This window comes from Sapajus apella, unplaced genomic scaffold (genome assembly GCF_009761245.1).
Source record: "Sapajus apella isolate SASKATOON/1434 unplaced genomic scaffold, GSC_monkey_1.0 scaffold58, whole genome shotgun sequence".
Taxonomy (NCBI): Eukaryota; Metazoa; Chordata; class Mammalia; order Primates; family Cebidae; genus Sapajus; species Sapajus apella.
In genome coordinates this window covers 11564488-11591997 of record NW_022436998.1, presented here as the reverse complement: position 1 = coordinate 11591997, position 27510 = coordinate 11564488, and the positions used below count along the sequence as shown (strand labels likewise).

General features: G+C 34.9%; 1 protein-coding gene across 10 annotated transcripts in view; it reads left to right on the top strand.

Annotated features, from left to right (window-relative positions):
- Positions 1-27510, top strand: part of PCDH15 (protocadherin related 15) — an 819037-nt gene that overhangs the window by 758118 nt on the left and 33409 nt on the right. For all 10 annotated transcript variants that reach the window (XM_032245634.1, XM_032245633.1, XM_032245636.1 and 7 more), the window contains one exon: positions 27183-27359. In XM_032245634.1, the coding sequence (XP_032101525.1) occupies positions 27183-27359 (177 nt within the window). The remainder of the gene's footprint in view (positions 1-27182; positions 27360-27510) is intronic.

The following is a 27510-nucleotide window of genomic DNA, read 5'->3' as shown; positions in this document are numbered from 1 at the left end:
CTACTTGAACTAAAAGTTTTAAAGTCAGAGATAGTCCATCTGTCTATTTTTGTTTTGGTTGCCTGTGCTATTGGTGTCATATTCAATAAATCTGCCAAATCCACTGTTAGAAAACTCTTTTCATATGTGTTATTCTAGCTATTTTATGTTTTGGAGGGCTAATATTTAGATCTTTAATCCATTTTGAGTTATTTTTTGTATATGGTATAAGGGTCCAACCCTATTTTTTTACATGTGGATAATCCATTTCTCCAATACTAGTTGTTTAAGAAATTGTCCATTCCATGTCTGATTTCTTTTTGTAGATTTTTTTAAACATGTATAAAATTTAGTTTTCTTAAGCAGAATATTTCTGATCCCTTTTTGAAACCTATATTAGTAGATAGAAGTGGTAGTGATAAGAACTGTAAGACCTGAGTCAGCACTGTGAAGTCCCAGCACTCCCCCTATCCATATCTAGGGTGAGTGATGAAAATACACTCATAACTCAGGTAGCCATCAGGGTGCCAAATAGTTAATTAAATAGAAGAGTTTATTGTTCCAGTGATGAGTCCAATAAACATATTCATTCCCTGTGATATTCTTAGGTGACAAGTTAAATTATCATCAAAGACATTTCCTGTATTTCCCTTGAGACATCCCTATCTGATGAAGTAGAAAACTGGGCTATCATATGATCATCATTTTTATTTTTATTTTTTGGTAGATCAATATTTAAAGCAATAATATAAAGTTTCCTTGGCAAGTATGTAATTAGTAAAAATGGGAACGCTTGATGAAAGCAAAAATAATGATCTGATCTGTTCATTTTACAATGGATCAGGTTTTACAAAGATCAGTATACTTTGATAGCTAAGACCACAGTACTTGGAAAATGGAATGCGTGTAGTAAATCCTAGCTGTTATGATAGTGATGACGACTCCTCACCTCACTGAATGGGCTGAAATGGCTATACTGAAAAATTTTTTTACTGTCTTTTTTAATTTTAAGCTTATAAAATTGACCAGTTCCCCTAATTAATGAAACATATTCCTTTTTAATTAGATTAATGTATTCAAATAATTCCACTGAGGATCTGCATCCACTACAGTTACCATTGAATATCTGACTTATTTTCAGTTTATCTTAGAATTCACCTCTTCGTAAGTCTGATGCCTTTTTAAATTACATTTTTTAAAAAAATCAGGCATAGGAGAAACAGCTGTGAGAATAGCAGTAGGGACACCTTACTATAATGGACAAATGGCAAATAATTGTCTAAAAAAGAAACTATGAAATATTTACATTTTACAACTTCTTTCTACACCCAGCTTACCATGAAACTCAAATAAGAGGAATCTGTGGTTATAAAATTTAGATCCTTCAGAAGCTGTAAAAGAGGCATTCTGAAAAGCATAAACTCGTGTTTAGAAACACTGAGTTACAGTATTTCTGTCTAAATTGGAACTAATAACTTATTTCTCAGACCTGCTCAAACACATCTCTTACCTTCTGAATAAAATATGAAAATTCAATTATAGTAGAGCTCTACTGAAGTAGTTACTGACTTGATGTGGAAGATCCTCATTATATTACCAACATTATTATCAATAATATTATGAAATATTTATGTCGTACCTGAAATGTGTCTCTGTAGTCAATCTACAGTTCAGGTTACAAAACCAGCTTTAGAAATGTAGCCAGGATATATATTATAGATATATTATTTATTTATTTACATAGCATATATATAGTATATATGTATGTGCGTGTATATGTATATATTTCTAGTAGGAGAATTAGAACGTTTCTTGGGAAGCATACCTATGAGACAATAACTGCTATTGTTAATGCTAACACATTTTCTTCAATCAAAGTAATAAAAACTTGGTTTTAAGAGAAAAAGTTGAGTTCCTTTTTTATTTCAGAGAATCTAGGCTCATTTCCCAGACCACCAAAGACTAGCTAGGAAATCTTGGGCTGAAATATAAAACTCTTTGAGTTTTCACATTTGTATATTAAAACTGGGGATTTATTAGTTAAAAAATAAATAGTTATGGATTGTAAGCACTGGAGATTTATCAGTGAACAATGTGAAGTCCCTGTTGCCATGGAGCATCTATTCTGTTGCATTAAAATGGCATACAAAATAATATTAATAAATTAATATGTAATACAAAGTTATGTAGCGATAACTGCAATAAAGACAGATAAATACAAGTATCAGATAGAAAATTTTGGAAGAGAGGTAATGTTTTAAATAGGATGATTAAAGAAAGCCTTTCTGATAAGTTGAAATCCGAGAAGAAATCTATATTAAGTGATGGAAAAAGTCATGTGACTATGAGAGAGAAAGAGGCACATTTACCGAGAGAGAGAGAGAACTGCAGTTATGAAAACTCAGAGGAATAACCACGCTTGGCATAATGTAGATATCACGGTAGAAAATGAGTTCTAGGACCTAATAGATCATTTGAATGATTTCAAGTTTTACTCTGTGTGAGATGCAAAGTCCTTAGACACATCTGTTCAATATCGTAGCCATTAGCTACATTAAGAGTTTCTTTTGTTATATAGTCTTTCGTAGCTGCCATATTCTAAAATTAAATTGCTGTAAGTATTGTCTATTACATACTAATTTTCTCTAAGTATACTTAACATAAAGATATAGTTAGAGTTAAAGATGTTATCAACAGAGAATTGTCAGGAATAATTTTTATCAGATAATGCAGCACAGCCATTTCAATAGTGCAATTTTTGAAAATAATGTTTCTGTAATAGGAATGTAACAGCTATAAAATACACTGGAAACTATTATAAAAATAAAATACAAACTACAAATATAATAATAAATCCTACCATTTATTATTCAAGGTATAATTTACTATTCTTTTAAAGAAAAAAGGTTAAATGTGACTCAGCTTTATTCAAAATCTAAGAAATTCATTGTTTTAAGAGAAAGAAAATTTATTTACTACTTTTTGAAATATTCAGTTGGGACTTCAGTCAAGAAGTAACCTCTGTTTACAAAAAGAATGACTTGTCTTTAACTCACTTGGTTAATTAGGATCAAAGAAATCATAGTTCTTTACAGAACTGAAGATATCCCAGTATGCAATTATACATTTAAAAGCTACTGTTTGATAATATTTTTTGCGGACATTGCAGTATCATCTTTAATGCTTAACTCTCTGAAATGCAAAAAAAAAGCACAGATTTAAAATTTGTGTTTAGTTAAATATGGCAGGATTTTTAATTATTTCTAAAACTTTAGTATTAATCACATGGAACAAATGTGATTATAAACGAAGGTGCTCCATGACTTTGACTTCTGTTCTATTTTTGAGGGTTAAAAGATTTCCTTTTACATGGATTCTTAGTTATTATTTGAACAAATGTTATTTTAGCACAATATGAGTGAATTGTTAAGAATTAATTATCTGCTCAAAATGGATTAAATTCACAGTCATTAGTGTTTTGTCTCTGAAAGTATCTTTCATATATATTAAGGTAAACTTTGTTTTTTGTTTTTTTTTTATTTTGTATGACTTGGATTTTTCAAATCTGTACATATTTTTCTATAAGCCAAGCTAACTAAAAGCAAATCACTTATCAAGTAGGTTTTTCTTTTTTCTTATTAAGATTCCATTGCATATTGATTCAGTAAAGAGTCCTGTATGCTGACATGTTTGCTTCCAGTAGATGTGTTTCTTATTTTAATGGTCATAGTAATCATCGTTCATTCATTAACACAGTTCTGAATGCTCCTAGTCTATTATACTAGTGTCTGTTTGGAAAAAAATGTATATAAAGAAAATAAATCAACTTTCTTCGTTAATATTTGCCATCTGAGAGATGTTATATATATTTTAAAAAGGCAATCATATTTCTGCCTTTTCCCCATGTCTTCTCCAGCAACAAAGAAATAAAAAGATTGAAAAAAATAAAGGATGAGGCATGGCTGCTACATTTAGGTGGTTATTTTGTCAGAGTCAATATTCTTTCTACCTTTTAACTTTTTTACTTTTTTAGTATTTTAGTATACTTTTGGAGACAATAAAAAGCCAAAACAATCAAACAAACAAACAAACAAAATAGTTTCTACAATCCATTGAGGACATTTTCATTTTGCTTTTGGTTGAAAAAAGTTTAAAATCTTTGAGCTATTGTTGTTTTCAAAAAGAGATAAATGGAATCTTCCTAGATTAAAAATATAACTTATTGATTTCAATTAAAAACACTATGGGTTTAGTTTTAAATCAAATATAAACGTTTACATTGCATTAATTTGCTCTGTGAAAATAATACAAACAGAAAATTTGGGTGCAACTGTTTTATTAAGGAAATAGCATGATCAAAAGATAGGTGGAGATAGATTAAATAAATAAAAGTAAATAATATATAATGAACCATTGTAATGAAGGTGCCAATCAATATATTGACTAAATATTTTAAATTTAATCTTTGAATAGTTTTTCAAAATTTTAGAAGTGTTTGAAATGTTCTTATTAATTTATGATGGAGAAAAAATAATTGATACAGGTATGTTTTTTCCTGAGACATGAAGGCAAGGGGTTATTCATATTCAAAAGTGAAATTCACTCATAAAACACTAAAAAAAAAAAAAATTTCCAGCCAACTTTATTCATGTTTTTATTCTAAGATCTAGAAATTAGGAAGCAAAAATTGAGTGAGTAATCTTAAATTGTATTATAATCTGTTTTTCTACCCTCAGATATCATTCAGTTCAGTTTATTTTTCAGAGTTTTTGCTTGTACCAAGTAGAAAATAACTAGAAAAGAGTTGCAATGTAAAATAAGGATATCATTATATATTGAAAACATTTGAATCACAGTTGCTTTATGGAGATCTCTAAAATACATAGTAAACATTTATTTCTTTTAAAATTCTTTCCTCTCTTCCTCCTCTTTTTTAATGTTTTCTAACCTAGAAGTTTTCTCAAATTGAACAGCTTATTATTTTTATAACTCACCCCAACCCATGGTACAAGGTAGATATATCATTCCTTGGGAGCCACTTTAATCAGCAAGAATCAATTCCTCTGTTTTCTTAATCATATTTATTATTCTTTTCTAGACTTTTATCAATTTATTCACAATTTCCCTCAGTCTGTGCTGCTGTTTTTTAATGTAAGAAAGATGTAAAATCCACAAAAACGTTTATGCAAGAGAATTCCATTTGTATCAGAAAGTCATACATTTATATTTTAGATGCTTTCATATGTGTCTATTGAATATTAAAGGCTAAATTTAATTTTGTTTTAATTCTCTACCTTATTCCAAAAAGAAATATAAGTAGTTTACAGTAATTCACACAGAAAAAAAAAGATAAAACACATTGAAAATGAGTTTTGAAAAATAAAACAGACAAGAAAGAAACTAAAGAAAGGATCAGTGTAAGAGTAAGTAATTTCAGAGATGCTACCAAGGCCTGTATAGTCCATATAGAGTAGTCACACGCTTGACTTTCACCTTGCTAGGGCCAAAGTGAAAGAAGCAAACAAGCTAGTAAACAGAAAGAGCAGACTCAGTTACAAAACTGACAAAACCATATCTCTCCTGGTACAAAAAACTCCTTCTAAGTCTAATTCCAGATATGTGGGAAATGTTTTTATCCTGTGGGATACCACAGAGAGGTTACCATGTAATGTAATGAACAAAATGCTCCATAGTACCTAGAGCACTACTTTGGATATGGTCTGGGTAGAGCGCCTGTGAATCTGTATTCAGAATAGCAGGAACCATGTTTCTGTATTTTTATTCCTCTGGACATCTGCAATGCTATTGAATCATTTAGCTAAGCTTTTAAAAAGTATTGATAAGTACTTGGGGTGGAACTCTCTATGATGCTAGATAAATATAAGCCATTTGCCTCATCATAATGCTAAGTAGGTTTTATAATCATGAAATCTGAAGAGTTCTTGTAACCATCACAATAAATAGCCAACATTTATGGCATGCTTCATATTGGTTAGGTTTTGTGCATTTAATGGGTGTAGTATCCTTAACCTATCATAGAGGACCTTTGAGGTAGGTTTGATTACTTTTCCCACTGTACAGAAAATCCCCTAAAACTCTGAGAGGTTAAGTAATTTCCACAAAGAAACAGTAGCGGAGGTTTAATTTTAATCTAGTCTATCAGCCACCGGTCGACAGAGTTTCCTCTGTTACATTGCCTCTTAGGAGGCAAACCTAATTAAAAACTCAACTCATTTTTTCCTGGGAGTAAATTGAGCATACAAAGCCAGAAAGTCTCATCAAATGGTAATATTAACTTAACTCATCCATTTGTCTCTCAATTACAGACAAATGGGTAATTGAGAAGATGGCTGCTATAATAATTTTAGTGTAAAAAATTAAATAAATAAAAAGTTGTCTCAGCTATAAAACTCTCAGTAAACATCTTACAGTACAATTTTTCATAATGCAATTTCTACTTGAAACTAACTGAGGATGTATATACAGGTAACTGGATAAGGTAATGCTGTAAACTGAAACTTAGGGGCATCTACCAAAAATAACTTGGTTCGAGAATAAGTAAATTAAGTGAACCAATTGTTTATTGACTCCCTTACTTTGTGATTTAAAAATAATGCTATCTGCATAGGAAAAAAAATCAGTTAAATCCCTTCAGTATTTATCCTAAGAAAGTTATTTAGGTAAACTCGTTTGCATTTGACATTAATTAGTCTATGGTACTACACTAAAATATGTTCCCATAATATGTTTTTATTAGCTATATTAACGTGTTTTTTTAGAAGATTTCTGTTTTTTTTTTTTTTTTTTTTCTTGGGGGGAAGTGGAGAACAGAGTCTTGCTCTGTTGCCAGCCTGGAGTGCAGTGGCAGGATCTTGGCTCACTGCAACCTCTGCCTCGTGGGTTCAAGCGATTCCCCTATCCTATCCTCGAGAGTAGCTAGGACTACAGGTGTGTGCCACCCAGACTGACTAATTATTTGTATTTTAGTAGAGACGGGGTTTCACCATGTTGGCCAGGGTGGTGTACGTCTCATGGCCTCATGATCCACCCGCCCTGGCTTCCCAAAGTGCTAGGGAAGATTTCTATTTTTAAAACTTTCTGTAAATGTGACATTATTAAATAAATATTAACAGGAATATGTAATAGAGCATTCAAAATAAAGTAGAACAATAAATCCTTAAAATGTAATTTTTATTCAATAATTGTAATTATCATCTAAATTTATTAGCTTTTTTTTTTTTTTTTTTTTTTTACTTTTTAGAAGACCAAAGCCAGTTCTGTTTTGAGAATGTTTGACATAATCAGATACTGTTTTGCTACATACTAGATCATACTATTTGCATTTTAAATAGATATACTGCTGTTAAGAAGTCAGATTAAGGCCAACTTTTTACATTTACCTTTAATTTTATTTTTGTTGTATATGTATTTTTATATAATATACATGTTATTGATATACCCTAGTTGTACATATTTTGGGGGTATATGTGATATTTGGATTCATGTATATAATGTGTAATGATAAGCCAGGGTAATTGGGATATCCATCAACTCCAACATTTTTTTTTTATATTGGATCTATTACAATTCTTCTTATCTAGCTATTTTAAATTATACAATAAATTATTATAAACTGGATTTCCTACTGTATTGTTGAATACTATAACATTTATTTTTTCTATCTGTATTTTTGTATCCATTAATCACCTTATCATTATCCCCATCTTCCCTCCAATCTCAGCCTCTGCTAAGCACCATTCTGCTGTCTACATCCATGAGATCCATTTTTCAGCTCCCACATATGAGAATATGTCATATTTCTTCTTCTGTGCCTGGCTGATTTCACTTGACATAACCTTCAGTTTCATCAATGTTTCTGCAAAGGACATGATTTTCTTCTTTTTTATAGCTAAATCATATTTGATTGTATATATGTACCACGTTTGCTTCATCCACTCATCTGCTGATAAATATTTTGGTTGATTCCATATCTTGGCTACTGTGAATAGTGCTGTGGTAAAAATAGGCATGCAGATACCTCTTCAATATATGGGTTTCCTTTCTTTTGGATGTATACGCAGCAGATTACTGAATCATATTGTAGTTCTATTTTTAGTTTTTTCAGGAACCTCCATACTGTTTTCCATAATGGCGGTACTACTTTACATTCCTACCAGTAGTGTATAAATGTTCCCCCTTCTCCAGATCCTTACCAGAATTTGTTATTTTTGTTTGTTTGTTTTTGATAATAACAATTTCAATTGGGGTGAGCTAATATTTCTTCGTGATTTTCATTGCCTTGATGATAAGTGATGTTGGGATTTTTTTCATATGCCTATTATCTCTTCGTATATCTTCTTTTGAGAATTGTCTATTCAGGTATTTGGCTCATTTTTAAATTGGATTATTTGGTTTTTATCTGTTGAGTTCCTCATATATTCTAGTTATTAATCTCTTGTTGATTGGATAGTTTGCAAATATTTTATCTTATTCTATAGGTTGTCTCATCTCTTTGTTAATTGTTACATTTGCTGTGTAAAAGCTTTTCTGCCTAATTTAATCAATTCGCTTATTTTCGCTCTCGTCGCAAAATTTGTATTTGGGATTTTATGAAATATTTGCCCACATCAATGTCCTGAAGTCTTTTTCCAGTATTTTCTACTAGTAGTTTGGTAGTTTCATGTCTTATGTTTAAGCTTTTAATCAATTTTGAGTGGATTTTTGTACATGAAAAAAGATAGGAGTCTATTTTTATTTTTCTGAATATGGATATCCCATTTATTGTCATTATACATTAAAAGATTATCCTTTCCACAGTGTATGTTCTTCACATCTTGGTCAAAAATGATTGGCTCTAAGAGTGTGGATTTATTTTGGGGTTTTCTGTTCTGTTTCATTGGTCTACATGTCTGTTTTTATGACCATACGAAGTTTTTTCCAAGTAAACAAATTTTCTGTTTCTTGATTTTTTTGTGTTTCCTTTATGGTCGAAATTTTTCTTATTTCTGCTCTGATATTTATACTTTATTTCCTTCTAATTTTGTGTTTGGTTTGTTCTTACTTTTCTAGTTTCTTGAGGTGCATAGTTAGTTACTTTATTTGTAGCCTTTCTGTTTTATTTTATGTAGGCACTTATTGCTACAGCTTCCCCTTTTGTAGCACTTTTACTGTATCCCATAGGATCTGGTAGATTGTTTTTATTTTCGTTTGTTTTATTTGTCATTCAAGAGCATATTTCTAAATTTCCATGTATTTGTGTGGTTTCCAAAATCCCTTTAGTTATTGATTTCTAAATTTTGAGGGGTCAGAAAAATTTGAGAGATTTATACTTTTTTGAATTTGTTGAGACCTGTTTTATGGCCTGAGATATGGCCTATTCAGGAGACTGTTCTATGTGCTGATAAAAATAATGCATGTTCTGCAGCATTTGGAGGAAATGTTCTGTAAATGTCTTAGTCCATTTGACCTAGACTGTAGTTTAACAGTGATGTTTCTTTGTTGATGTTTTATCTGAATGATCTCCCCATTTGTGTTGAAGTCCTCTATTATTTAAAGTAGTGTTGAAATCCCCTACTATTATTGCATTGCAGTCTGTCTTTCACTTTACATCTATTCATATTTGCTTTATATATTTGGTTGCTCCAATGTTGAGTACAAATGTATTTCTTATTGTTATATTCTCTTGCTGAATTAATTCCTTAATTATTATATCATGAACTTCTTTATCTCTTTTTATAATTTTTGACTTATTTTACCTGATGTACTACTCCTGTTCTTTTCTAATTTCCATATGCATAGAATGTCTTTTCGGATCACTTTACTTTCAGTGTGGGTGGGTCTTTATAGTTGAAGTGATATTCTTCTAGGCAGCTTCTAAGTGGGTCATGTTTTTTAATTCATTCAGCCACTGTATGTCATTTAATTGAAGAATTTGATCCATTTGTATTCAATGTTATTATTAATAAGTAAGGCCTTACTACTGTCATTTTGTTACTTGTTTTTCTGTCGTTATTCTTCTTTATTATCGTCATTCTTTTTGGTTACATGATTTTCTCTGTTCATATGCTTAATTTGTTGCTCTCTATCTACTATAGGTTTTTATTTGTGGTTAGCTTTACAAAACACATCCTATAGTTATAACAAGTATTTAAAACTGATACCAGCTTAACTTTGATTAGGAAAAAGAAAAATATGACAAACAAAAATATTCTGTATATATTAAGTCTCCCTTTGCTCCAAATTTTAAAACTTTGATGTCACAATTTACGTTTTTGTATTGCCTTTCTCTTAACAAAGTATTGCATTCATTATTTTTAATAATTTTGTCTTTTAGTCGTCTTACAAAGATAACTAGGTATAAAACACTAATGCAAAATAGCATTAAAATACCAAGACTGTAACCACCTGGAGCAATGTAAGAAATTTAGTCAATCAGTATCATGTATTTCTGTGTACGTGCTGATGAACGTGTTGAATTTTCTACATGTTGAATGAATGCTCTTATTTCTTTATTTATATTGCATTTATTTATTTTTTAATTATACTGTAAGTTCTGGGGTACGTTTACAGAATGTGTAGGTTTGTTGCATAGGTATACATGTGCCATGGTGTTTTGCGGCACCCATCAACCCATCACCTACATTAGGTATTTCTCCTAATGCTATCTCTCCCCTATCCCCCAAACTCCCAACAGACCCTGGTGTGTGATGTTCTCCTTCCTGTGCCCATGTGTCCTCATTGTGCAACTCCCACTTATGAGTGAGAACATGCATTGTTTGGTTTTCTGTTCTTGTGTTAATTTGCTGAAAATGATGGTTTCCAGCTTCATCCATGTCCCTGCAAAATACATGAACTTATCCTTTTTATGGTTGTGTAGTATTCCATGGTGTATGTGTGCCACATTTTCTTTATCCAGTCTATTATTGATGAGCATTTGGTTTGGTTCCAAGTCTTTGCTATTGTGAATAGTGCCACACTGTCTTCCACAATGGCTGAACTAATTTATACTCCCACAAACAGTGTGAAAGCAGTCCTATTTCTCCACATTCTCTCTAGCATCTGTTGTTTCCTGACTTTTTAATGATCAGGAAACTGGCGAGATAGTATCTCAATGTAGTTTTAATTTGCTTTTCTCTAATGACCAGTGATTGTGACGTTTTTTTCATATGCTTTTTGGCCACATAAATGACTTCTTTTGATAAGTGGCTGTTCTTATCTTTCATCCATTTTTTAATAAGTTTGTTTCTTTCTTGTAAATTTGTTTAAGTTCTACATGGACTCTGGATATTAGCTTTTTGTCAGATGGATAAATTGCAAAAATTTTCACTCATTCTGTAGGTTTTTGTATAAGGTGTAAGGAAGGGATCCAGTTTCAGCTTTCTGCATATGGCTAGCCAGTTTTCCCAACACCATTTATTATAAAGGAAATCCTTTCCCCATTGCTTGTTTTTGTCAGGTTTGGCAAAGATCAGATGTTTGTAGATGTGTGGTGTTATTTCTGAGGCCTCTGTTTTGTTCCACTGGTCTATATATCTGTTTTGTTACCAGTACCTTGTTGTTTTTGTTACAGTATCCTTATAATACAGTTTGATATCAGGAAGCATAATGCCTCCTGCTTTGTGTTTTTGCTTAGAATTTTATTTGTTAAGTGGGCTCCTTTTTGATATGATACCAAATTTAAAGTGTTTTTTCCAAATTTGTGAAGAAAGTTAATGGCAGCTTGATGGGAATTGTATTGAATCTATAAATTATTTTGGGAAGTATGGCCATTTTCACAATACTGATTCTTCCTATGCATGAGCACAGATTGTTTTTCCATTTCTTTCTGTCCTCTTTTATTTCATTAAGCAGTGATTTGTAGTTATCCTTGAAGAGTCCTTCACATCCCTTGTAAGTTGTATTCCTAGGTATTTTATTCTCTTTGTAGTAATTGTGAATGGGAGTTTGCTCATAATTTGGCTGTTTGTCTGTTATTGGTGTATAGAAATGCTTGTAATTTTTGCACATTGTTTTTGTATCCTGAGATTTTGCTGAACTTGCTTATGAGCCTAAGGAGATTTTGGATTGAGATGATGGGGTTTTCTGGATAAACAATCATGCCATCTGCAAACAGAGACAATTTGACTTTCCATTTTTCTAACTGAATACACTTCATTTCTTTCTCTAGCCTCATTGCCCTGGCCAGAACTTCAAATACTATGTTGAATAGATGTGGTGAGAGAGGGCATCCTTGTCTTGTGCTGGCTTTCAAAGGGAACGCTTCAAGTTTTCGTCCATTCAGTATGATATTGACTGTGGGTTTGTCATAAATAGCTCTTACTATTTTGAGATACATTCCATCAATACCTAGTTTACTGAGAGTTTTAAGCATGAAGGGCTGCTGAATTTTGTTGAAGGTCTTTTCTGCATCTATTGAGAAAATCATGTGTGTTTTGTCATTGGTTCTGTTTATGTGATGGATTACATTGAATGATTTGTGTATGTTGAACCAGTCTTGCATACCAGGGATGAAGCCGACTTGATTTTGGTTTATAAGCTTTTGGATGTGCTGCTGGATTCAGTTTGCCAGTATTTTATTGAGGATTTTCGCATTGATGCTCATCAGAGATATTGACCTAAAATTTTCTCTTTTTGTTGTTTCTCTGCCAGATTTTGGTATTAGGATGATGCTGGCCCCATAAAATGAGTTAGGGAGGATTCCCTATTTTTCTACTGTTTGGAATGGTACCAGCTCCTCTTTGTATGTCTGGTAGAACTTGGCTGTGAAACCATCTGGTCCTGGACTTTCTTTTTTTGGTTGGTAGGTTGTTTTTTCTTTTTGTTTTGTTTTGTTTTTTATTGTACTTTAAGTGCTGGGGTACATGTGTAGATCTTGCAGTATTGTTGCATAGGTACACACATGCCATGGTGGTTTGCTGTCTTCATCCCCCCATCACCTACATGAGGGATTTCTCCCAGTGTTAATTGCTGCCTCAATTTTAGAACTTGTTATTGGTCTATTGAGGGATTTGACTTCTTCCTTGTTTAGTCTTGGGAGGGAGTATGTGTCCAGTAATTTATCCATTTATTTTAGATTTTCTAGTTTATTTGCGTAGAGGTGTTTATAGCATTCTCTCATGGTACTTTTTATTTCTGTGGGATTGGTGGTAATATCACCTTTATCATTATTGCATCTATTTGATTCTTCTCTCTTTTCTTCTTTATTAGTTTGGTTAGTGGTCTATCTATTTTGTTGATATTTTCAAAAAAACAGCTACAGGTTTCATTGATTTTTTTGCAGGTTTTTAAAAATGTCCCTATCTCCATTTCTGCTCTGATCTTAGGTATTTCTTGTCTTCTGCTAGGTTTTGAATTTGTTTGCTCTTGCTTCTCTAGTTCTTTTAATCGTGATGTTCGGGTGTCAATTTTAGATATTTCCTGCTTTTCCTTGCAGGCATTTAGGGGTATAAATTTTCCTCTACACGCTGTTTTAAATGTGTCCCAGAGATTCTGGTAGGTTGTGTCTCTCTTCTTATCGGTTTCAAAGAATATCTTTATTTCTGTCTTAATTTTGTTATTCCCCCAGTAGTCAGTCAGGAGCAGGTTGTTCAGTTTCCATGTAGTTGTATGGTTTTGAGTGAATTTCTTAATCCTGACTTCTAATTTGATTGCACTGTGGTCTGAGAGACTGTTTGTTGTGATTTCCATTCTTTTGCATTTGCTTAGGAGTGTTTTACTTCCAATTATGTAGTCAATTTTAGAATAAATGTGATGGGGTGCTGAGAAGAATGTATGTTCTGTTGATTAGGAGTGGAGAATTCTGTAGGAATTTGTTAGGTCTACTTGGCCCAGAGCTGAGTTCAAGTCCTGGATATCGTTGCTAATTTTCTGTCTCGTTGATCGTCCTAAATTGACAGTGGGGTGTTAAAGTCTCCCACTATTATTGTGTTGGGGTCGAAATCTCTTTGCAGTTCTCTATGAACTTGCTTTATGAATCTGGGTTCTCCTAAATTGGGTGCATATATATTTAGGATAGTTAGTTCTTCTTGTTGCATTGATCCCTTCACCACGATGTAATGCTCTTCTTGTCTCTTTTGATCTCTGTTGGCTTAAAGTCTGTTTTATCATAGACTAGGATTGCAACCTCTGCTTTTTTTTTTCTTTACATTTGCTTGTTAAATCTTGCTCCATCCCTTTATTTTGAGCCGATATGTGTCTTTGCACATGAGATGGGTCTCCTGAATATAGCACACTGATGGGTCTTGACTCTTTATCCAATTTGCCAGTCTATGTCTTTTAATTGGAGCAATTAGCCCACTTATATTTAAGATTAATATTGTTATGTATGAAATTGATCCTGTCATTATAATGCTAGTTGGTTATTTTGCCCATTAGTTGATGCTGTTTCTTCATAGCATCAGTGGCCTTTACAATTGGGTATGTTTTTGCAGTGGTTTGTATCTTTTGTTCCTTTCCATGTTTAGTGCTTCCTTCAGGAGCTGTTGTAAGGCAGGCCTGGTGTTGACAAAGTCTCCAAGCATTTGCTTGTCTGTAAAGGATTTTATTTATCCCTCTTTTATGAAGTTAGTTTGACTGGATACTAAATTTTGGGTGGAAAATTATTTTCTTTAAGAATGTTGAATATTGGCCCCCACTCTCTTCTGGCTTGCAGGGTTTCTGCCAAGAGATCTGCTGTGAGTCTGATGGGCTGCCCTTTGTGGGTAACCTGACCTTTCTCTCTGGCTGCCCTCAACATTTTTCCTTCATTTCACCTTGGTAAATTGGATGGTAATGTGTCTTGGAGTTGCTTTTTTCAAGGTGTAACTTTATGGCGTTCTCTGTATTTCTTGGATTTGAATATTGGCCTGCCTTGCTAGGTTGGGGAAGTTCTCCTGGATAATATCCTGAAGAGTGCTCTCCAGCTTGGTTTCATTCTACCTGTCACTTTGAGGTACAGCAGTCAAATGTAGGTTTGGTCTTTTCACATAGTCCCACATTTCTGGGAGGCCTTGTTCTTTTCTTTTCACTCTTTGCTCTCTAATCTTGTCTTCCTGCTTTATTTCATCGAGTTGATCTTCAATCTCTGATACCCGTCTTTTAGCTTGATTGATTCAGCCATTGATACTTGTGCATGCTTCATGAAGTTCTCATGCTGTGTTTTTCGGCTCCATCAGGTCATTTATGTTCTTCTCTGGTTATTTTAGTTAACAATTCATTTAATCTTTTATCAAGGTTCTTAGCTTCCTTGCATTGGGTTAAAACATGCTCCTTTAGCTTGGAGGAGTTCATTATTACCCACTTCTGAGGCCTACTTCTGTCAATTCATCAAGCTTATTCTCTGTCCAGTTTTGTTCCCTGACTGGCGAGGAGTTGCAATCCTTTGGAGGAGAAGAGGCATTCTGGTTTCTGGAATTTTCAGCCTTTTTGTAGTCTTTTCTCCCGATCTTCATGGATTTATCTACCTTAGGTCTTTGATGTTGGTAACCTTCAGATGGGGACTCTGAGAGGATGCCCTTTTTGTTGATGTGGGTATTATTTCCTTCCATTTGTTAATGTTCTTTGTAACAGTCTGGCCCCTCTGCTGCAGGTCTGCTGGACTTTGCTGGAGGTCTATTCCAGACCCTGTTTGCTTGGATATCACCAGCAGAGGCTGCAAAACAGCAAAGATTGCTGCCTGTTCCTTCCTCTGGAAGCTTCTACCCAGAGAGGCACCCACCAGGTGCCAGCCAGAGCTCTCCTGTATGAGATTTCTGTCAGCCCTTACAAGAGGTGTCTCCCAGTCAGGATACTGGGGGTCAGGGACCCACTTGAGGAGGCACTGTGTCCCTTATCAGGGCTCAAATGCTGTACTGGGAGATTTACTGTTCCCCTCAGAGCTGTCAGGCAGGGACATTTAAGTCTGCTGAAGCTGTGCCCACAGCTAAAGTTTCCCTTAGTTGCTGTGTACCAGGGAGATGGAAGTTTTATCTATAAGTCCCTGACTGGGGCTGCTGCCTTTTTTTCAGAGATGCTCTGCCCAGAGAGGAGGAGTCTAGACAGACAGTCGTGCTGCAGAGGCCTTGCTTAGCTGCCGTGGGCTCTACCCATTTTGAACTTCCTGGTGGCTTTGTTTACACTGTGAGGGGAAAAACCGCCTAATGAAGCCTCAGCATTGGTGGACGCCCTTCCCTCCACCAAGCTCAATCTTCCCAGTTCGACCTCAGACTGCTGTGCTGGTAGCAAGACTTTCAAGCCAGCGGATTTTAGCTTGCTGTGCTCTGTGGGGGTGGGACCCCCCAAGCCAGACCACTTGGCTCCTGGCTTCAGCCCTCCTTCCATATGAGTAAAGCGTTCTGTCTCACTGGCGTTGAGGTGCCACTAGGGTATGAAGAAAAAAAAAGAATTCCTGCCGCTAGCTCGGTGTCTGCCCAGATGGCCGCCAAGTTTTGTGCTTGAAACCCAGGGCTCTGGTGGTGTGGGCACTGGAGGGAATCTCCTGGTCTGCTGGTTGCAAAGACCATGGGAGAGGCACAGTATCTGAGCCAGAGGGCACCATTCTTCCGGGTACAGTCTCTCATGGCTTCCCTTGGCTAGGGGAGAGAAATCTCCCAACTTTTTGCACTTCCTGGGTGAGCCTACACTCCAGCCTGCTTCGGCTCACCCTCCATGGGCTGCACCCACTGTTCAACCAGTCCCAATGAGATGAACCGGGTACCTCAGTTGGAAATGCAGATATCACCCAGTCAGGATACTGGGGGTCATCTTTGTGGATCTTGCTGGGATCTGCAGACCCAAACTGTTTCTATTTGGCCATCTTGCCAGCAGCTCCTAATGCTTTTATATCAAAAGCACTTATACAGTGTTTTCTGGCTATCTGTGTACATATAAAGCAACAGAAGTAAGAGAAGTCTTCTCCATTACACACAGGTTAGTAAATGGTATTAGACACTCGTTGTCTTATGAAGTCCTAAAATATTCCTATTCCTAAAGTCAAGGTATTTATGCTGCTGTAGTTGCTCACTGTTATATTCCTAGTACCTAGACCAATGCCTAACATACAGTGAGTGCTCAATATATATGTGTTTGATGAATGAATAAGTGAATGAAGTTGCCCCACAGTTTTGTCTAACCCCACCTATTTCTGGCTATTTTATTTATCATCTAATCTGTTTTTATACATTCAAACATATTTTGTATTTATGTTCTTCCTTTCACATATAATTTGGTTTGTTAAATATATGCTATTCTGTATTCAATATAAAATGTCCTCATCTTCAAAGAATCCTTCCTAGATTATATTAACTCACAATTAATGCTCTTTTTTCCTAATTTCAAAGCACCCATGGCCTGGACTGTCTTATTTCATATCATTTTCCAATTAATCTTTAATTGGAAATTAGAAATCTATAGTGCTGGTAAACTGTTATTTTTATAATATCACTAGATCACTTTTACTGGATTTTTAAATGACTCCTGTTGGGAGCTGTTTGACTTTCACACAAAGTTAAGAGGAATAAACACAAATTTCTCATATACTGCTTGCCCCCACACATGCATAGCCTACTTCATTATCAGTGTCCCCCACTATCGTGGTACATTTGTGACAATTGATGAGCCTACAGTAACACACTGTCGTAGTCATTTTGTGCTGCTATAACAGAATACAACAAATTGGGTAATTTAAAATGAACAGAAATTTATTTCTCACAGTTCTGGAGAGAGGAAAGTTCAATATCAATGGACCAACATCTGAAGAGGGGCTCCTTGATGCATTATCTCATGATGAAAAGGCAAAGAATGGTCAAGAAAAGGAGAGTCAAAGTGGGCAGAACTCCACCCTTTAGAATGAATCCATTCACCCTCATGGTCTAATCACCTCTCATTAGGCCTCACCTTTTAACACCATTGCATTGATGATTACGTTTCTAATGCATGTGTTTTGATGGACATGTTCAAACAACAGCATACATTGTAGTCCTTCAAAATCCATAGTTTAAACTAGGGTTCACTTTTGTTGTGCATCCTATGGATTTAGATGATGTACAACGACATGTATACATCATTTTAGTATTGTATCATATTTTCAGTGCCCTAAAAATTACCTGTGCTCTTCCTATTTATCTCTTACCTCTCAACCCCTAGCAATCACTGATCTTTTTACTGCGTCTGTAGTTTTACCCTTTTCCAGAATGTCATATAGTTGGAATCATACAGTATATAGTATTTTCAGATGACTTTCTTTCACTTAGTAGTAGTTTTAAGTTTTCTCCATATATTTTCATGGCTTGGTAGCTCGTTTCTTTTTAGTACTGAATAATATTTCATTATCTCTACATTCCACTGTTATCCATTCACCTACTGTAGGATATCCTGGTTGCTTTCTAGTTTGGCTATTTATGATTCAGGGCAAATTTAAATGACAAATCTGAATTATCCAGACTACAGATTTTTATCAAATTCTGTAGCAATTACAGAAATTTTATGCAGAATACAAAGTATGTGATTAATTGAATTACAAAGACAGATTTTACAAGAGTCTTAGACAATATGACAAATGTTGTTGCCCTGAAATAATTAGAAAAATGACTAGTGCATTGGTACTTCCTGACTTTAAAGTGAAAATATGCATAAAATTAGTTTGAATGTGTTAGAAATTAGCTGAGGCTCACTTAAGCTTACCATATCAAGAGAATGAAAGATAGGGTGAAAAATGGTCAGTAGCAAAGGCAGGTCCAGAGGCCTGGGAAGCAAGGACATCAAGGATAATCTTATATAAACTGTCAGTCTGCTGAGGATATTGCCCCTTGCATGGATGAATTTCAACAATTTAAAACTCTTAGGTCTTTGACTCCAGACCCAAATTCCAAAGAGAGAATGGCCTTAATTGGGTGCGGTGGAGTTTTTGGTTGTTTGCTTTGCATGAGGCTAGGGCCAGGTAAGATCCCTAAACTCCTGCTGCATGTGACTGTTGGAGACCAGATTAATTCCTCAAATCAAAATCAAGATGCTGTTAGGAAAGAATATAAATGCTACTGAGACAAAGCAACAAAGCCCAATGCGGAGTGGTGGTATGAATGCCTTTTTATCAGTCCTTTTTTGTTGAGGATTCAGTACTACTCCTGTGACATATACAGATAGCACAGTCCTGAGCAAACATTTGTATTTGCGATGGAAACAACTGAAGTAGCACTGTGGCTTCCATTTCCCAATACGTAGGTAGTGCACAGGACGAAATCTGATTACCAACACAAAGAGAATAAGGACTCTAACTGATTATAGTTTATTTGTTATTGTCATTTTCACGGCAGAAAAAAAAGGTTTTACATATTACCTGTTTTTACAGTTCATTTGGGAGTTTTCAGATGTTATTGAATCGTGTTGGCCAAAATTTACTCTAAGAAAAGAGACAAATACAATTGGAGATTTTGAGGGCTCTTGCGTGTTTCACAGTGCATCTTAGTTGTTTGGGCTTTCATAACAAAATAGCACACACCGGGTGGTTTAAACAACAGCTTTCTCACAGTTCTGGAGACTGTGTCTGAGATCCACATGCCAGCAGGGTTGGTTCTAGTAAGGGCTCTCTTCTTGGGTTGCTAACGGCTGCCTTCTCATTATGTACTCACATGACCTCTTTGTGCATAGATAGAAAGAGAGGTCTCTGGTATCTCTCCTTATAGGAGAATTAGTCCCATTAGATCAGAACCCCACCCTTGTGATCTCATTCAACTTTATTTCCTTGAAGGCCTCATCTCTAAATAAAGCTACACTTGGAGTTACTGAATTTAGGAGAGAAGAAAATTTATTCAAAAAGACTATTGTTAGAGAGGAGGAGGGGTATTGCATGAGTGAGAGGGACACTGTTGTAATGGAGAGAACTCTCTGCCCAAGAGACCTGCAAGTGTCTCTAAAGGTAAGAAGAAAAAGACTTTCACAGGGAGGAGCAGACAAGAACTGGATGTAGGGAAGTGGGAAGATTGGACAGTAGAACAGAGAATGATTTACCGTATAATCAACACATTCTGGGAGGTGCGTTGAAGGAGGAGTTAGATGTGCTCTCAGGCTGTTTATCATACCATAGCTATTTACCAGAAACGCAAGGCATAGGTAAAATTCAACATTGTCAAGAGTAACAATGAGTGTTGTCTGATTGAAATCTTATATGTTTCAGCATTATAATTAGTCAACATGATTTAAATATGTATAACCTCATTTTGTGTCCAGGCAGCATTACTCTATTTAAAAACATATAAAAATAGTATGCATTTTTATTTTTACTTTTATTTTTGAGGAGGAGTCTAGCTCTGTTGCCCAGGCTGGAGTGCAGTAGCATGATCTCAGCTCACTGCAACCTCTGCCTCCTGGATTCAAGCGATTCTTCTGCCTCAGCCTCCTGAGTAGCTGAGATTACAGGCACACGCCACCATGCCCAGCTAATGTTTGTATTTTTAGTAGGGACAGGGTTTTGTCACATTGGTCGGGCTGGTCTCAAACTCCTGACCTTATGATCCGTCCACCTCAGCCTCCCAAAGTGCTAGGATTTCAGGCCTGAGCTACCACATCGGCCCTAGTATGCATTTTGAAACCCAGTATTAAACTACTCAGCAATTATGAAATTATAAAATGTAATATGTAAAAAAATAGAATAGGCTGTATACCCTATTGTAACTGAAAACAACGGCCTAGATTTATTTCATTAAATATTTTTCCAAATATATTTCCAATATATTTCCAAAACAATTTTCCTATAAGGGAGAAGGGGAAAGAAGGGAGCTGAAAGTTTGTGAAACGTTTTGTATATATTTTGGAAATTCACCCCTTATCAGATATATGTTTGCAAATATTTTCTGTAATCTATTCTGCAGGTTCACCTTTCTACTCTACTGATTTTTCCTTTGCTGTGCAGAAGCTGTTTAGTTTGCTGTACTCCCACTTATATTTTGCTCTTGCTGCCAGTGCTTTTGGTGTTATATCCAAGGAACCATTGCTGGACCTATCTCAAAAAAGTGCTCTATGTTTTCTTCTGAGAGTTTTATGGTTTCAAATATTGCATTCAACTCTTTAATCCATTTTCTTAGGTTTCCTATATGATAATCCAATTTAAAAATAGCAAAGGACTTGAAAAGTCATTTCTCCAAAGACATATGAACGGTAAAGAGGTACATGGAAAGTTGTTCAACATTTCTAATAATGAGTGAAATAAAAATCAAAACCAAAAGAGATTTTATCACACAACTGTTAACATACCAACTGTCAAAAAAAAAAAAAAAGAAGTTAAGTTTTGGTGAGGGTGTAAAGAAATTGGAACACTTTTACCCTGATGTTGAGAATATAAAATTATGTAACCACTATTTAAAAAATTATGGAGCTTCATCAAAATTAGAAACTAGAACTACCATATGATCCAGCAATCCCAGCTATGTTTGTATGCTCATAAAGATTAAAAGCAGGATCTTGAAGAGATATCTGCACTTCCATGTTTATTGCAGCATTATTTATAATAGCCTCGAAATGGAAACAATACAAATGTCCATCGACAGACGAATGCAGAAAGAAATTGTTGTATATACTTAAAATGAAATATTTTTCAGTCTTAAAAATGAAAACAATCCTGCCATCTTTGATACATACGGATGGACCGGAAAGGCATTATGTTAAGAGAAATATGCCAGGCACAGAAAGACAAATACCGCACAACCTCCCTCGTGTGTCTCTCACCAAGTTGATCTCATAGTAGTTGAGAGTAGAATACAGATCACTAGATTCCTCTAATATAAGGTCTCTAAAATAATCAAAGGTTTAGAAGAAGACAGTGGAATGATTGGTCAGCAGGGATGCAGAGCAAAGACATGGGAATTTTTTAAAGGCATTATGTACTAAACATATTTTAACAGGGTGGCTCTCATGTTAAGTGTTACACAAAAGGTAACAGCAGCAAAACCCAAAGGGTCACAAGGAAGCTTTTGAAAGTGAAGGATATGTTCGTTACCTGAACTGTGATGGCAGACCATGAATGTACGCATTTATCTAAACTCACTAAATAACATACATTATGTGCGTGGTTTTTGGTTTTTGTTTCCAGGTTTTTTTGTTTCTTCGGTTGGTTCATTGTTGTTGTTGTTGTTGTTGTTGTTGTATGCCTGTTATACCTCAGTAAAGCTGGGGAGGAGAGGAAGATTGTGAAAGATCAGAGCAGCATCAGCACAAGCTTTTACTTGAAAATGCAAGGCAGGGGAGGACATGCATTGGAAGACTCCCAAAAATATCTAGGAAGGAGAGCAGAGTGTTTAATAGGACATTAGCAGAAGGGAGTTGCCCTAAGTTCAGCTAGTTGTGAGAACAGAGTAAATGTGTTAATGGATTGCCAGCCATTGTCTGCGTTGTGTGGGTATTCAGGAGGGGCACAGAGGAGAAGAAAGGTGACACAGTAAAGTGGGAGGGAACACTTGTGGAAACCAGGTTATGTACAGGCCAAGGTGGCAATTCCAATTCCCTCAGGTTATTTTTTTTTTAACAGAGCATTGCATTCAGTAATTATTTCTCTCTTATTTTAAAATGTAAGAAATATTTTCATGGATTAGAAGGTATTTTTCCCCACATTATAGACTTAAAGTGTCATCAACCCCTATATAGCACCAAGTGGTCATAAATCACTTATACTTTTCTTGAAATATTAGTCAGCTGTAATATCTTGTTTTAGAATACTGTTATCATAGCACTGTCACGATGAAGACTTTTTATCAAATACAAAACACTGTACATTTCAAAGAAACAATTTAGAAAGTTCATGCTATCAGAGGGGAAGCAGAGAAGAAATTTGTCTTCCATACTGAATTCAAAAGAAGATGGAAAGAAGCAACCTGAACTCTGAAAAGATTTGCCCTCTTTTAAAAGCCATCTATGTCTTGATATACATTTCATAAACGATCAAGCATTTAGTTTCTCCTTTGTGTAAGCTTTAGTCTCTCCTTTGTGCTTTTTTTTTCTTTAACACAGAATGATCTATAAAAATTGACTTATTTTAAAATAACCACAAAATGCCAACATTTATATAGGTCAGCCTATAATTAATATAAGTTTTAGTTTTTGGTTACATTTCTTGGTTTATTTTGTCAGATTTATACTTCTTGTAAATGGGTACATATTTAATCAGGCATAACAGTGATAAATATAATATGTGTGCCTCTTTTAAATGTGAGGTAGATCATATTACTTTAGTATTTAAAACCCGGAAACAGATTTTTATTTCACTCAGAACAAAAGACAGTGCTCTTACAATCGTAGAAGTCCCCATGTGGCTGGGAGTGGTGGCTCATGCCTATAATCCTAGTCATTCGGGAGGCTGAGGCAGGCAGATCACCTGAGGTCGGGAGTTCAAGACGAGGCTGACCAACATGGAGAAATTTCATTTCTACTAAAAATACAGAATTAGCCTGGCATGATGATGCATGCCTGTAATCCCAGCTACTTGGGAGGCTGAGGCAGGAGAATCACTTGAACCCCGGAGAGAGAGGTTGCAGTGAGCCGAGATCATTCCACTGTCCTCCAGTCTGGGCAACAAGAGTGAAACTCCATCTCAAAAAAAAACCAAAAAGTCCCCATGTGATCTGCTATGGCCACACACTACCCCAGTAGGACATTTGCACAAGCAGTTAGCAATTCTCTTTTCTTTGAACAGTTTTCCTAGAATAGCCACAGCACACATTGTTCCCTAAAGTTTTTGCTCAAATATCAAATTCTCAATGATGCTTTTTCTGAACATTTTTATGAGTTTTATCAATTCATTATCTGTTCTTTGTCTTACCCAATTTGAATGTAAATTCTATGACATCGAAGAACGTATTTTGTTCACTGATACATTCCATGTGTCTAGAACAGTGTCTGGCCAAGGATAGGCATTTAATAAGCATCTGTTGAAGGAATGAATAAATGAAAATTTTCCTACTTAATACTTGCCTGAATTTTGCTATAATTAGCCCTGAATCCAATTTAATTTTTTACATTTTTAAACTAAGAGAATATAGATTTATATGAAGACTTTTTTCATCATGAAGTCAGGAAGAGGAAATAGGGAGTTAAAGATATTTTTTTAAAATGTAACTATATTGTTATTTTATTCCCATTATAAAGAAATTCAAGCAATATAATACATGAAGAAGAAAGTTATATAAGGTAGATTCAAAATTATAGCATCCAGCTCTAAGTATTATTTACATTACATAAACATGTTACGGACATCTTTTTTGATATGTGTGTGTATGATACAAATATTGCAGGTTAGGTAAACATCATTGCAAATCTCTTCTTCTCTGTATGGGGGATCCATATATGTATATATGTGATGAAATCTATGTACATATAGGTAATGAAGAGAGATGTAGAAAATACTTAGTATATAGACATAGATGATAAGTGAAAAGATAGATTTTTACAAAATGTGTTCTCATTTAAAAGGTATTAAATTTAGTTTTACATAAATGTATAAGAGAAAGATACAGAAGCAATTAAGATTAGGCTGTATCTCTTTTTAGCATAAGATATACTTTATCCCAAAAGATCTTTAAAAGTTTAACAAAAAATGCTCACAGTGGAGACATTATTGCATGTTTTAAATGATATAATTTGTTTTTAGACTTCTTTTATTTATGATTTCCTGATACCATGAAGGAATTAGTACAGTTATATTTTATTCCACATCTAATTTTTCTTAGTCACATGATTTTGCAGTATTGCACTGAAAAATAGAAAAGGACCCAAGTGCAGTAGATACGTTTCTTCACTGTAGGATCGCACACAGTTAATCTATGCACATATGAAGGAATTCCTTGCAACATGTCAAATCAATGCCAAAGTGTACTGGAGAAGGCATAAATTGTTAGACCAAAGTATTGGGACAGACAACCACCTATTGCATCGTATTTAACTATATACTCCTGTTTGCGTTTTGATTTGTGAACTGATGATACTAGTGATAAATATACTTTATTATTAATTCCACAAATTAATTCAAGGCCCTGAATGAATTTGAGACAAGGAAGAAGCTTATTAATGGAAACATTTAAGTTAAATTAATAATAAAAATAATATTCATTTTATAAAATAGTTACTGTGTGCTAGGAACTGTGCAGATTTGTGTAAAAGCTTTTAGTTCATTAAATGCACAGAGAACCCCATGTGATACATGATTTCCTTGTTTTTACTTTAAGGAAACAGAGGTGGCCAGGTGTGATGCTCATGCCTGTAATCCCAGCACTTTGAAAGGCTGAGGCGGGGGGATCACTTGAGGTCGGGAATTTGAGACCAACCTGGCCAACATGGTGAAACCTTCTCTCTACTGAAATACAAAAATGAGCCAGGTGTGCTGGTGCATGCCTGTAATCCAAGTGTGAGTCAGGAGAATCCATTGAACCCAGGAGGTGGAGGTTGCAGTGAGCCAAGTTTGCCTCATTGTATTCCAGTCTGGGCGACAGAACAAGACTCCATCTCAAAACACAAACAAACAAAAAACCCTGGGACTTTGAGAGCTTAAGATTACTTGTCTAAGGTTATGCAACTGATAAGTAAAGGAAATTAAAATTGAAGCCAAACCTCTGTGCTCTTTAGTGTTGTATCATTATCATTTGTGCCTCCTACAAAATGTCGAAAGTATAATCTTTTTTGACTCTGAGGCCGTTCTTATTTTTGTTAAATAAGCATAAATCTCTCATGAAGAAAATCCAAAAGGCACAGTCCAAATGAAGTTAGAGTAGTCGGTGTGTCTCAGTACTTCCATTATCTTCAGGTACCTGGATTTTGTTTTGTATTTTTGAGATGGAGTCTTCCTCTTTCACCCAGGCTGGACGGTAGTGGTGAAATCTCAGCTCACTGCAGCCTCCGCCTCCCGGGTTCAAGGGATTCTCCTGTCTCCTTTCTCAAGTAGCTGGAATTACAGGCATTCAACTATTAACAGGTATTTGCCAAGTGAATTTACTCCTCCTCCTTTTTTCCACGTCATGTTTTCTTTAGTCTGCTTCAAGGACATCATCAGAAAACAAATTGCAAAACTGAGAGATAAGTGGGTGTGGAGCAGTGACAAAAAAGGAAAAGAATGAATAGCATTTCAATAAGACATACTTCAACAGTGCTGAGTTACAAATATTTATAAATAAACATTGTGCTATAATGGATAGTGTCTCCTGGCACGCACTGGTAGAGCCATTTCCTCCAAAGTTTAGTAACCTCATTGTTTTTGTAACAAGGAGAAACCAAATACATACCAGACTGTAAAGGCAATATATGTTCAATATAGCAAGAAATATGTCAATTTTGGCATTAGAAGCAAAAGCTTTTTTCTGATGTATCAAAGGACTTAAGAATAGAATGCCCTTTTTCTCCAAATAAACCCTCAAAGTATAGACTCAAAAAGGAAAACTGAGTCTATAAATTTTAGAATATTTATCATATGTAGTAATTAAAATTATTTAAATTTAAACATCTACAAATAGTGAATTATATGTTCCTAATATTTCTATACTTGGGTTAATAATGTAAGGTTTTTAATAAGGAATGAGACATTCGGGAAATGGTAATAAATCACACTGTCAATTAAAGTCTAGTGATGAGATGGGAAAAATTTCTTATTAATATTGTCTCTACTTTTTAAATTAGTATCAGTAATTTATACGAGATGGCATATGTTGTTTTTATTCACCTAAATAGCATCTGAGATTTGCATGCCGTGTTTTTATCTTAATGTGGTAATCCTGCCATTGCAAAAATAGCTCCACAATCTCCCACTGCTGTGATTCTGTAAGGATTTTTATACCTTTGGGAAAACAGGCATCCTAGCCCTGCTTCTTAGCATATAGCTATGTGTCAAGTGTCACAGACTCTAGTGGGAGATGTAATTTATGACACCAACCATGTGAAGTCAAGAGTTCTAAGACCCCATGACTCCTACAAAGCATAGATAGCTTTGTTTGTACAGCATATTTGGCATTTCCCAGGAGCCATGTAAAAGCTCAAATGGTACCATAAATTCAAAAAGCCTAAAGTTAAATAGGACATGGTTGGTGACCTTTTCTACTTTATTCAGTTTCTAGTACCATTGGGAGCTAAATGCTGAAAAAGAGTTTATATTCAGTAAACATTAACAAAAACCAGGCTGTCATCATTTTTAATTTACTAAATGTCTTTTCCAGTTGAAAGTAATTTTTTTTCTCCCAGAAAGCCCATTGGACTGTCATATTTGTGCTTTGTTTGATTTATAGGATCTTGGATCGCTATGTTCAGGAACAGATTCCTGGAGCCAAGGTTGTAGTAGAGTCCATTGGAGCTCGCCGGCATGGGGATGCCTTTTCCCTAGAAGATTATACCAAATGTGACTTGACTGTCTATGCTATCGACCCCCAAACCAACAGAGCCATCGACAGAAATGAGCTTTTCAAGTAAGTGCTTTTTGTTATCTGTAACAACTCTCTGGTTACAATAGCAACCATGTGTGATTTTGATTTAAGGCTGTAAGTACTTCAGGTTTTAAACCCACCAAATAGTTGTTGAAAGTGAAGTGAAACTAAACAATACCTAGGGTCCCCATGC